General features: G+C 32.8%; 1 protein-coding gene across 2 annotated transcripts; it reads right to left on the minus strand.

Annotated features, from left to right (window-relative positions):
• Window positions 1-1,190: 1,190 nt before the first annotated feature.
• On the minus strand, window positions 1,191-6,470 carry LOC131873627 (protein DETOXIFICATION 16-like). 2 transcript variants are annotated; one of them, XM_059216606.1, is made up of 9 exons: window positions 5,676-6,470; window positions 4,182-4,726; window positions 3,877-3,963; window positions 3,709-3,765; window positions 3,376-3,614; window positions 3,068-3,186; window positions 1,974-2,060; window positions 1,712-1,777; window positions 1,191-1,481 (listed from the first exon to the last, which is right to left on the minus strand). In XM_059216606.1, exons 1-9 carry the CDS (start codon window positions 5,976-5,978, stop codon window positions 1,467-1,469), a joined length of 1,518 nt encoding a protein of 505 aa, XP_059072589.1. In that variant the 5' UTR covers window positions 5,979-6,470; the 3' UTR covers window positions 1,191-1,466. The 2 variants fall into 2 exon arrangements, with proteins under 2 accessions (XP_059072589.1, XP_059072588.1); XM_059216605.1 differs by having other exon boundaries at window positions 1,191-1,508; window positions 5,676-6,464.
• Window positions 6,471-14,009: the final 7,539 nt, after the last annotated feature.

Consider the following 14,009-nt stretch of genomic DNA (forward strand, 5'->3'; position numbering starts at 1 on the left):
AAACAATTATTAAAAATTTAAAAATATTTAAAATAATTATATTATGATTGTAATCTTAAGTAATAATTACTTTGTATTATATAATTATATCAGTTATTTTAATTAAATAATTTCAATGATATAGCCTAATAGAAACCACCAAATCAACATCATTGTCCATGCTTCTCCCACCAAACATTGATCCACATACATTTCACTTAGGTAACTCTCTACTTCTCATGAGCTGGCTGAAAATGATTTTTTGAACACAATTTTTGCTCCTCTTCTCGATACTGAATTCATTAATTACTCATGCCTCTAACTTGTATATCTTGTGCTAAGGTTTTGAATAGTTGTTTTTGATGATACATATTTGGCCTAATCATGAACCAAAACCTTCTCAACCATTTAATTCTTCTTCAAAAACTTCTTTTTTTTCATAACATGAAAGCCCATATTTCTGCTATATCTCTACACCCATTTAAGATGAATGAAAAATTGGCGTCCCAACAAAAGATATATATTTAATGTATATATGCGCTATTGGCAAATTTTCCTATATGCAACTTGTTCTATATCTTTTGCAAGTTTGCATTATTAGATTACGTAGGCTCTTTCATCTCTGTAATTAAACAAAAAAAAATGGCACATAGTATTAAAAAGACAAAGGATCAAGTGTATACACAGCTTATACATCCACCAAAAATTTAAACCACATCTCATTTTTTTAAAATATCATAAAGTTAATACTACTCTTAATCCTCAATAATTCTTTACAATTCAGCAAAAAATTATGAAACGATCCTTCTTTTCTCCTTCTAATTAATAAATCCTTACTACAACAATAACAATAAGATTGTGCATGAACTTATTTAAAGAATCACATTTAACATACATGTAAACATTTTTAACTCTCGGCAGGAACTATGAGTCTCTTGGTAAATAGGGACATTACACACCACCCCTTGTGAATCAGATTCACAAATAATCCTTTTTAAGAGAAGAACACAAACTTAATTCTGATTGCATCTCCAAATTTATTTTTAATTATCAAAAAGATCTCTTGTATATAATTTTACTTATTTAAAGAACTTTATAAGTAAAAAATCAAATTGAATTTTACTAATAAAAATCAAGTCATGCTAGTTATTTGAACATAATATCCTTCATCTAAACATTTATTTAGATTCTAAAATCTTGAACATTCTCCATGTTTCAAAAAATATTTATTTATGATACAGAACATGTATACACCAATGCTCAAAAGGAGGTTAATGGTGCATAACAACACATTAAAGAACAACTACATCAGAATGTCCAACAGAAGTGCTCGCCATTCACTAGCAAGTTACAAGTGACCACTCTGCAAAAATGATGCCGCTGTTTCCAACTCCATCAAGCATATTAAATAAATTATGAAAAATGGCATTGCTGTTACATTCTAGAGCTCAAGGTAGCCAAAAATCAAGGTGAAGTTTGACAATTCACTACAAAACCTGCCACTGTCAAGGTCGATAATTTTTGTCATCCTGGTTGATGAAAAACGTTCATGAGAATAAATTAAGGGTATTCTATGACAATGCATCAACTGGTTTTACTACAAACCTCAAAGCATTTTTCTTTATATGTTTTTCTTCCATGTCTTTTATCTTACAGAAATTTTTTGTTCTTAATGTGAAAATAATTTCCAAACAAACAGCCTTCTCTTAAAAGCAGAATAAAAAGCACATACCTTTATTATATCATCAGTAACCTCAGGTAATACTGATGTATATACTCTTTCTCTTGCATTTCTTCCCTAGCAATAAGACAACCAACGCTGTGAGTAAACAAAATAGTATTTCTATTCAAAGCAAGCATTCATTCACATGGCCAAATCATAAGGAAGATGGTAGATTTAGTATACACCACCACCATTGCTCCAAAATGGATACAATTCATGTTTTCTTTCTCATATAAACTTTAAGTCCATCCTTTAGAATGGATAGACTCACTTGTTGTTCCCAGTCTGTACATAAAGTTACCAGGAACAGTAAAACTGTTTGTACAAAAAGGCCGCAGGTAATTCCAATCCAAAGTCCCTGAAATATCCATAAAAAAATGGTATAAGCAACAAATTAAAATGTTAAAACATAGCATTTTGCCTCTATTCTTGCGAGAGGAAACATTTGAACAAGTCTCTTTCATATTTATTACTTTGGTAATTGTATTATGGATTTATATGTCATAATACAGTCAAGTCAAGTTTGCATGGAAAATAGTTTGTAATATGTATGCAACATAGTCAACAACTATGTGTCAATTTTGAGTTAGGTTTGTGCTTGCATGTCCTTTTTGTTTCTTTTTTTCTGTTCTTTATGCTGTTCTGATTTATGGGTTCAGGGTCCTTTTTCTCCTTATTTAATAAAAAATAATTATATGGCAATGAAGTAGATATAGACAGTAAGATGTAATATGAAGTTAGTTTTATTTCTAAAAATGTGTTATTGAACATTTATAATACAGTCAAGTAAAGCTTGTCATGGAAAATAGTTTGTATGGAACAGAGTTAACAGCTATGTAGCAATGAAGTCCATACAATAAGATATATTATGAAGTAAGCTTTATTTTTAGAAATTTGTTATTGATCATTTATAACATCAATCACAATCAACAATAATATGGGAATGAAGTCCACAATAAGATATAATATGAAGTTAGCTTTATTCTCAATTTGACTGAACAATATTGAAATGAACATATTATCATTCTCACTTTTGCGCTAACTACAACTAATTTTGACTGCTTCATAGCATGCCCTATAACAGGGAAAATAATTTAGGTTCTCAGTGTCACTGAGAATGGTCTAGCGGCTAGCCAATTGAACACAAGAACTAGGATTTCAATAACTGTTCTACTTTCAGAATGCAGGGTTTGTATCCTTTATCTGTCAAAAATCTTACTCTGACTGGTTAGATGGACTTCATTTTTTTGTATCCTTCATCTGTCGAAAATCTTACTCTAACAACTTTTTTTTGTCAAAGTTTGCATATATAACTTAAGCATTGAGAACATGGTAAATCAAATCAATGAGGAAAGTGTAACTAACCCTGCCACCAACATGCAGTACAAAGGCCAAAATGACAGCTACAGGAATGGCAACTATGTAGTATGCTCCAAGATTAACATAAGCACCCACTTTTTGCCAACCACATCCTCTAGCAACGCCTGAAATATTATTTCAAAAAACCATTACTTCAACAGAAAATGTTTCTTTATGCCATGAGGAATTCAAGTAGAATATTATTTCAAAAAACCATTACTTCAACAGAAAATGTTTCTTTATGCCATGAGGAATTCAAGTAGAATATGTTTGTCGTTCCAAATATGAATATTTCAGAAAACCATTACTTCAACCTGAAAGAGTGCCTTGGATTGCATCCAAAATTGAGCCGGCTGCCAGCAGAGGGATCATGCTTGCAACATAATCAATGACTTCCTTATCATTACTATAAGCATAGCCGCAAACATTTCGTATAGAGAATAAAAGACATCCAACCATGACTGCCTCCATGATTGTCATAAAGAACACTACATACACTGCCAAGCGGGCAGCTTGTGAGCGTCCAGCTCCTAATTCATTTGAAATCCGTGTACTGCCATGCAACATTGTGAAAGTGTCTAGCTCCTAGTACCTTAAATGGGTTAAATGACTAATAGGTTTACTGGTTAGCTTCTAAATGTACTTACCTTGCAGCAGCAGCAAAACCAGAAGGGACATTATATGCTAGAACCATAGTGTTAAGGCTGCAAAATATCAAAACTAGCTCAGGCGACAACAAATTCGAGGCAGTAAAATGCCCTTGTTAAGATTCATTCATTACTAAAAATCTCACATTGAAGTTTTAGCATACATACCATATTGAAAGAACTGATGTCTCAAGTTTTGGATTGGGCAACAGACCTGACAAGAGAATAAGCATTTCAAAGGACCAATACTCCAAGCTGTGAAAATCATGGAAACAAAATAAGTTTAAAAAAGCATTCTGGTTTAATCTACCATGCATTATTAACAACTTGTATGCTGAACTAAAACAGATCTGTTCTATTTGCCAAAATGTTCCTCGCATGCTATGAAGTTTGAATATTCGAAAGGGTTAAAAGGAAGTAGTACACAGATAACTTGGATCAAATCTTGAGGCTATGAGATCAAGGTAGTATACCAGATCATCAATGAAGATGGAATTGCAAGCTTCAGAAATTTTTTAATATCATACAAGGCCTCCCTTGTAAAGGACGTCCATGTCCTCTTGCATGCAGATGAAGTTTTAATATATAGTAAAACAAGTGCCACATTGACCCAGTTGGAAATGCTGTTGGCTAAGGCTGCCCCTTTATAACCTAATCCAGTTTTAAATACCAGAGCCCAGCAGATGGGAACATGGAAACACAAAGTAATTACAGAGCATATCATCATGGGAAAGACAATACTTTGTGTCTGGAGATATCTTGTAAGGGGTAAAAGAGCTGAATAAGCAAACAGACTGGGAATCATCCATCTGGCAAATTCCCCTGCTTCAAAAGATATTGAAGGGTCCTGCCCACATGCAGTTAGAATGTTGCCCATATATGCCCACACCACAGCCACCGGTATACTTACACAAAAAAGAACAAAAATTGCTCTCTGCAGATGAATTCCAAGCAGATGGTATTGCTTTGCCCCGTAGGCCTGTCCACATAGTGTTTCCAATGCACTTCCCATTCCCATCTGTCAAAATTGAAGAAAAACTGTTGGTCTTACATGCAACGCTGCATTTATGACTAAATTTTCAATTTTCTGAATTGTTCAACTTCATTTAAAATTTTGTAATCAAATATTGTTGATGATATTAGATTTTCACAATTCATAATGTTGATTGTTGATGATATTAGATTTCTACAATTCATAATATTGATAGTGATTGTTTCTAAATTCGGTTTCTAAATTCAATGAGTTCACCGAATTCAGAAACAGCCACTAACAGCTTCATGAACTACTTATTATTTGTAAAAATATCTACTGAATTGCACGATAAAAAAAATTTATTAAATATGGGTTGCAGGGGATGTCTTATCTATAAAACAGAGCAGTTTGATGTCTTATGATTCTACCCTTTACAAGAGCAAGTCGCTAGGTCAAGTTCTATGGAATCATGTATGTAGGACTCGGTGCAATTAAGGATTTAAGGGAAACAGTCCGGATTCCCAGATAATAGTTTTAATTTTTCAACCTTCCAAAGCATTTTCTGGGGAATTTAACAAGGAAAAAAAATCAGAGAAAATCATTCTAATCAGTGGTTTGGAGAATTGTGTTTCATAGATGGGTGGTTCAGACTCGTGTTTTTTGGCAGCAATGGATATGCATCTTTCCGTGATCATACTTTAATCTTCCTTCTATATTCTTCTGTTGGTGACTTCCTTTATATCTAATGTGGCTTATGTAATTGGGATGGGTTTTTTGATGTACTATACCAATGGACATTTGGTATTAAGTAGAATAAGCTTGTGTTACTTAAGCAATACTAAAAGATTTTCTTACTGGTTCTTTCCCTTAAATGCTTTTTGAACCAGACACTGTAAAAAACTTTTAAAAATTAATATAATTCAGTAGTTCTATCCACTTTTATCCAAAAAAAAAAGAAAAAGAAAAGAGAAGCAAAGCAAAGCAAGTTTTTTACCAGCAGAGTGAAGCCAAAAACATTTGCAAATGAAGTAGCAATAGATGCACTAGAGAGAGCAAGCTCCCCTAAATGCCCCACCAGCATAACAGATATCACCCGCAAGCTAAATTGTAATAAATTCACAGATACCATAGGCCCTGCTATCCAGCATTGTTTCTTTAATTCGTCCCATACTAGAGCTTTACTGCACTTCCATTCATTCTGCTCATCTCTAAATAAAACTGCTTCCTCCTTGGCTATAAGTGGCTCCAGCACATCATTCTCATGCGCATGGCCATGAATTGAATCACTTCTCTCCATTGTTGATCAAACGGAAGAATTACAGTTAGCCGACTTACAAGCTGGATTGTATGTTTATGTAATAGAACGATGGAACAGACAAAACCAATCTTCCACAGAATCAGCAGTTTTTATATTAGCAAATCGAAAAAAAAGTTTGTTGCCGCGATCCACTTTCTTTCCAACAGGGCGACTTTGAAATGTATCTGATCCCGAGACAAGAAATAAATGGAGAGAGAGTTGGGGATACAGATGCAGAAGAGCCATTTATGATGCAGAAGAGTCATTGTTTATGATGGTTGAATTCATTTATAGATTAGTGTTTTCATATTTGTGATAAAAACTACTTTGTGAAGGTTCTTATTGGGCTGGTGGTTTCATGTCCTTGCTGGAACTGGACCTCCATCCAAAATAATTGGGGTTTGAATATTCATCTGGTTTATTCTTCTTCTTTGGGAGCATGAGCTGTAGGCTATGTCAGAGCCTTAACTCAGCAAGACTTGAAGATAGGTTCATTAAGAACCCTTAACTCCACCAACAACCAAAGATCCATTAACAAGTTTATTATTTTCTTTATTTATTGATTTGGTGAATAGATACCCTCAATCTTAACTTTTAGTCTAAAGAATCATGTGACTTAAAATTCTTTATAGATATTCTAAAATCTTCCATATAAAAATATATCTTTAATTAACTTTTTAAATTAATTTAAAAAATTATAATATAATATTAAAAAATTGTAACCATTAAGTAAAATTCCTTTCCTTTTCTTTCTTTTTCCATTTGATAATCAATTACCTATTAGACTTTCTTTTGTCCTTAATGCACCCCTTCAAATACAAATCCAATAATCTCAATAGTATTTATGGTTGATTGTAATATGTGAAAAGATAAGTGTAATCTTTTCTAAATTAGCCTAAGGTAATTAAATCTATGGAGCATTTAAAAACTATTATTTAGGCCGGTTGATAATTGAAAATATTGCTTCTGAATTTTAGGTATTTCATTTCAAATAAAAGATGGGATATGGACATTGATGAATTGTTGAATGATCCACCATTATCCCTCTGCTTCTGATCCATGCCACACTACTCTCTTATACTATGCCTCTGTACCTTTTTCTTTCCCTCACACTGCATTTTACAATTCCATTGATTCATATTACTAATCTGCATCGATTCACATTCCTGTGACATTTTATTTCACCTTCGTTGCCTTTCCAATCGGTCTGTCTTCACATGTAATTTCTTCCCTGGCATTTTAAGTCCATCTTAGCTGGATTTTCGACAGGCTATATATGCAAACTTCTCATTGATTGTGCAGGTCACTACTTTACCAGTCATCACATGCCATTCCAGACTGGGTATATGATCCACAATTGGTACATGACCTGTCCTCATCAACGAACTGTAAATAATGTATGTACATCGTTTTGGGGATAGTCAGTAATCCGAGTATAGAAAACATCATCATCTATGTTTCCACATTTAGCATACATGCTGAAAATTTTATTATCATGTAATAATGTGTTTATTGCTTCTTGTCATTGCAGGTTTGCAAGAGATGGAGATATCTATAGGATCATTGAGTGTGTATATGTATGATTATAATCATAAAAATCAAAACAAACTGAAGCAAGCTAAAACAAACGAGAAATATTTTTGGGCGGTGCTGATTGTTGACCTGTGTGCTCTTGCACTAATCTCATAAACTCATAGGACAACAATCTATATTGAGCTGAATGCCAAACCTCTTACTTCATGATATATGCATTCTTCAATTCACTCAACAACGACAATGAAAGCGAAAAAGGAGAGCTAGAAACTAAAGTTAAAAGTGCTTCTCATTAGCACCATCTCAAAGAAAAAAGATAGCTTAAGATGATGGAAATTCCTCAATCCTTTAGTGCCACCATCCTCCAAATTGACCTTGTTACACTTTTTCCATTTGACAACTCATATATATGTCTTTAGAGGCCTTGTCAAATGTAGCAAAGATAACTTTAAATGTCTAATCATAATTGTTTCAAGATCCATTTGAACCATAATTATTTGAAGTGTCATTCAAACCTTCAAAGGTTCTATCAACTATAGAAGAGATGACTCCAAAAGCACAAGGAATGTTTAACATATGTGTAGTCATGATTAAAACATAATAATGGTGACTTCAACTAATGTTGAACCCATTTACTTCCAAAAATAAAACACACCCTTATTTTCCTTATCACACCAAAAGCAAAACAAAACTCCCTATATCTTGATTTAACACTTTAGCCAATAACATATAATGCAAAGTAAATAAAAAATATAACATTTTTAAAAATTAATTCACCGAATTAAACTAAGAATTTTATTGCCAAACCCTATCCTTTTCTCGTACTCAAACTTTTATGCATTGTTTTCCTTCAAAACAACTATCTAGTCATGATTATACCATCAAATCAAATTCAAATTGATTACATTAAATCTTAAATCCTAAGAAGCAATTAATGTTGATAAAATCGCAAATGTAAAACATATAATGCAAAGCACATTACCTAATAGTCAATCTTTACTTCCTTAAAGCCTTCAAAGATCACAACATTCATAAATTTTGTTGCACTTTCTTTGATTTATTTCTTTTTCTTCATACCTTGTACAAATGTTTTTACAAAAGGATCATACAATTCTTCCCAAGAAAGAGATCAAAAGATTTTTTTCATCACCTAATGGCTTCATTCTACTTCATGTAATTATATGATGTGGCATGCAATCACACAAGTCATTCACAATAGTCCTTTTGCCATGTTTGTCCTCTATTTGTTTCTATAGTTTCTTCTTCCACAATTTCATTTTATGGAATCAATATAGCCTTTGAAGCCAAGATGGTTGATTCAATGATCATAGACCTTATTCAAAGCTTGGATTATTTGGGCATATGAGGAAAGTAGGATTAAAGAAAGAACCAAAATCTTGATTTTTGAATGATCTACCATTATCAATGATAATGTCCAAACCAAAAAATGATATAATTCAAGATGAACTTAGCTATTTGTTTTCTAGTGATGTAGGTTAGGGAATGGATTCGATCCAATTTGTGAAATACTAAATGGTGATGATAATAAATTTGTTACCATTAGATGATGGAGGGTGGATTTTTCCTATGAAGTCAAGTTCCCATTGCAAAAAGGGCCATGGAGTAGCAATTAGTTGTAGAAATTATGTCGGTGAATGAATAAGATCTTCATGTTCATGTGTTATTAGGAATACCTCCCTACAACCATTACTTATAGATATGGTAGAACCAAAATATGATGAAGGGCATGTTTATTATATGGCTTAGTGGAGACCTCGGAAACAAAGAGCTATGCCACAAGGTGTGATTAATGACTTTAATATGGGTCCTAGTGGATAGTTTGTTAATTTTTTTATTTCATATTCAAACCTAGATAGTATGGAGGTTGGAAACAACCTCCATCTTATCCTCAATGGCCAAATAAATACACACAATATTAATCCTCTCCACAACCATGGCAAAAATCATGGAGGGAAAAAATACTCTATCTAGATAATATTCATTATATCCTACCAGTTCATCATATTAGGAACCATAACAATAATTGTTACCTCCTATACCATCATCAGATAACAATCAACTATTGAATTCATCTCATCCACCAAGGGCTACACCAATACCCCACAACTAACATCAAATCCAAATAATAATGTTGCCCAACCAATCTATAGTGATGAAGTGACTAGATTTCCAACTTATCCTGACAACACATTAGATATCAATGAGATACAAATTAGGTTAGGAAAAAATATTTAAGGGGCATCCCTTTGAAAATTCCTCTTTTGCATGAAATTTGGATACCCCTACTTATACTAAAAAGTTTCAGAGTATGTACACAAAAACTAGAAAGGGAAGCAAGATCCAAAGATTGTTCAAGTCATTGGACAAATTTTGATTCTTATGCTAGGGAACATTTTAGTTCCTAAGTATTTCAACCTTGGGAATCCAATTATACAAGTAGATATTGGTCATATCATCATTCCAAATACACTCATTGATTTGGGTGTTGCCATTAATGTCATGGATAGTGAAACTAAAGAAAATTTCTCTTCAAATACTTAGGCTTACACCTAGAGTCCTTCAAATAGTGATTGATATTTAGTAAAACTTGAAGGTACGATTGAAGATATTGTTTTAGATTATTCATATGAATATCCAACTACTTTTATGGTTTGTAGTCTAAATTCAAGTTGGAGGATATCCCTTGATCTTGGGACAACCATGGTTAGACATTGAAGATTCTTTAATTAATTGTTAATTAGGTAATATGGTTATATCTAATCGGGATCAAAAAAAAAATTGGCATTATACCTACTTGCACAAACTTTATTAGAAACAGATAACCCATTATGAGTTGAGAGTGATTCAGATGAATATTTTCCTATTTTAACAATTGATCAAAGTATTGATTTGTTAGAACCATCTAAAGATTCTATTGTTTCTAATTTCTTTCATCAAAATAAGTATTCATCTAATGATGCTTTGGAAAGATTACTTTTTCACTCCCGTATAGATGATAGCTATCGGTTTTTGAATTTTCTTCTAGTAGGTGATTCATAATCTTTATAATATTCTATCACATTACACTAATTGTTGCCACATAATTCTTTATATATCCCATTTTTTTATTTTTAGAAATATCTATACAAATTTTATTACTACCATCCACTTCACAATTGATACGTACATATTTACTTGCAACTTGTCAATCACAAGCAATGCAAATCTAATTAGGATGCACATTTTACATTAATCTATAATTAAGCACACAATAATTGATCATTTAATTTCTATGAAAGAACTCATAAATTTACATTTGCATGGGAATATCAAGATATGTATGGTTTATATCTAGACATTTGCACTCATTATATTTACATGGAAGAAGGTAGTCCTCCAATCAGACAACAACAATGAATACTAAATCCCATTTTATGTGAAACTTTTAAATAAGAACTGCAAAATTACTAAATGTAGGTTTTATTTATCTGATTTTTGATAGCCAATAGGTTTCACCCTTGGTAATAGTACTTGAGAAAAGTGGTAAGTGGCACATTTGTGTTGATTAAAAAGCTCTTAATAAAACAACTTAGAAATATTGTTTTTATTACCTTTTATTAATCAAGTGATTGATACTCTTGCAAGTAAAAATTTATTCTCTTTCTTGGATGGTTTAAGTAGATATAATCGTATTAGAATAGCACTAGAATATTGGGATCAAACTATCTTTACTTTTCCTTGGGGAACATTTGCATATATGTTTTTGTTGAACATCCAGAATACTACGACCGGGGCAGGGAGGGGTGGGGGGGGGCGAGTGAATCAATAATCACATTAAAACTTTTAAATAGCCATCCACATAACATAATCAATTGCAGTAAAGAGAAAGGAAACTATGAAAGCAACACATAACACTTGACACTAGTATTTTTGCGTGGAAATCTGTAAGGGAAAAACCATAGAGAGGGTTAACTCTCAATATTTTATATTTGGTTACAAAATATTACAATAGTGATCATTGCATGACTCACAACTAGAGGGATCACTTCCCAAACAAGGCTCAATGTCAGAGGGCTCATTGCCTAGGAATAGATTAAAAAAGAACTATTATAATTTTATTTGAAACATGCATGGAGTACAGTTCCAATTAGACTTAGCAAACAAATTTTGCACACTTCATCAAGTCTTCTATTATTCACTTCTTGATTTAATCACATATCAATCCATATTTGATACATGTTGGTTGCATATCCTTCATTCCAATAATTGAGTTGGTCCAAAACACACTTTACACACTACACATTTCATCCACATAAGTCAAGCAAAACATGGAGCAAAAAGATGTCCACTAGAAATTACATGCTATGATCTATCCTTAGTCTTGTCCCAAAACCTCAAAGAAAAATGTGGACTCCTTGAGTTGATTGTCTTGTACCAAAGAAATAGAGTAACTATCGAACATGGCTTCTGAACCTTGTATCTTTCAAACCTTTTCATGCCAACATGTGAAATCTTGAATATAGGTACTTCAGGCATCTGCAAACTCACTGTCAAAACTGCAAATTAGTACAATCAACTGCAAAGGAGTGCAAATTGTAATAGCACTGATAAAGGGGGAGAATATTGAAATGTTGACATTGATGCTCGTGGCAACATGAGCTTAATGCTCTTGAACAGTTTTGGGATAGTCCAACAAGTTGAACTATATATATAGTTCAACTTGTTGGACTATCCATATATATAGTTCAACTTGTTGGACTATCCCAAAACTGTTCAAGAGCATTAAGCTCATGTTGCCACGAGCATCAATGTCAACATTTCAATATTCTCCCCCTTTATCATTGATGGAAACATGCACAAAATGTCACCATATCTATCTCCTTATGCTTATATCCTCTATAACCATCTCCTTACGTCTCCCGAAGCTACCAGAACTTTCTTATGTCTCCCCCTTTGACATCAAGGACAAAGGGCGTATACAGAAAGAACTCTAGTGAAAAACTGAATGAAATGCTCCCCCTAAATAAGATATAAAAAGATTATGTACAATCAAGAAAAAAAATTGCATGCTTTTGCAAAGAAAAATATTGTCAACTAAATGTTGACCCTTTGATCTTTTGCATATATGTTTTCTAGGCATCCTTGTTTCCATCCCAGGCCTGGATAGTGTCATCAAGAAAGCTATCCTGAATATCCAATGTTTTTAATATGTTTTCTCCTTCTTCAATAGTAGTAGGAGCCAGATCAGATTGATCAATTTTTTGTGCTTGCAGAAGGGCACGAAGCTAGATACACATTTTCATTGATTAAATCTCTGAGGTGACTAAGAGGAAGAATGATGTTTTCTCTTTGCTATTGTAACTCAAAGAACCTTTTGTGCAATTCCTCAATGGTAGGTCTAGTGGAACTAGACAAATCTTGTTCCAAATGAAAGTTGTAATAGGCTATGTACATTAATATGAGATTCAATAGAGTCTATCTCATGTCTTATGCTTTTGGTGGCCTCGAGCCATTGCAAACTATAAGGATATAAGACTTTAACTTCTTTAAGACATGATTTTCCTTTAGACATAAGTTCAAGAAATATCTTGTGTGTAGCAACACACCTTCGTTTAAGCTTAATTGACTTATTTTTCTTTTCCTTTTCAATTTCTTTTGACACAACATCATTGAGACTAGACTTGAATAAACTTTGAAAGAATTCATTAACAATTTAAAATTTTATGCACCTAAAAGAGATGGATCAATATTGCTTTCGAGTGACACTATGTAGCACTTGAATAGCTTCCTCAAGCAAATTTTCTTTCTTTTGTTGATCATCCATCAAATCCTTTCTAGCAGATGCAAGGAATGCATCTCCCATCTGAAACTTGTGCATAAGATAGATCTTGATTAAATCAAAGAGCAACCTAGAATGAGTAACAAGTTGAACACTTAGCTTTCTATTCAATAAATTTTCCAAGGGATCTTCAGTACTGTTGGAGGAAGTATCAACTTCCATTTCTTTCTTCTCTTTTTTTCTTTCCTCATCCTTCTTTGCATTCTCCCTTTCAATTTTTTGTTTTTCTTCTTTGTCTTTTTTCTCTTCTTTATCCTATTTTTTAATTTCAATTTCTTTCTCATCACCAGTTTTCTATTCCTTACCTTCTGACTTTTCTCCTTTAGAATTATCAAGGACAACTTTAATGTCAATCTGCTCATCCTTTGTCATAACTGAACTGTGTTTTTCAGAGGAGGAAGGGGTGACTCGCCCATAACAATATCCTTAGCTACAACTATATCTCGATCTTCATCCTAAGACTCATGTTGCACAATGGCATAAATATCATCATTCTTGTATGACAACATTCCAAGTTATTCTAACATATTTTATAGAGATTCAACTATCTCTCTCTGTAGCTTCTCAAAAACTTCCTTATCTTTGTGCATCAGAATGTCTTCTCTTCTTTTTGATCTAAATTTGTTTGAGTAAACTATCCTCTTCTGATAAGGTTGTGC

The sequence above is a fragment of the Cryptomeria japonica genome, chromosome 2 (genome assembly GCF_030272615.1).
Source record: "Cryptomeria japonica chromosome 2, Sugi_1.0, whole genome shotgun sequence".
In the NCBI taxonomy this organism is placed as follows: domain Eukaryota; kingdom Viridiplantae; phylum Streptophyta; class Pinopsida; order Cupressales; family Cupressaceae; genus Cryptomeria; species Cryptomeria japonica.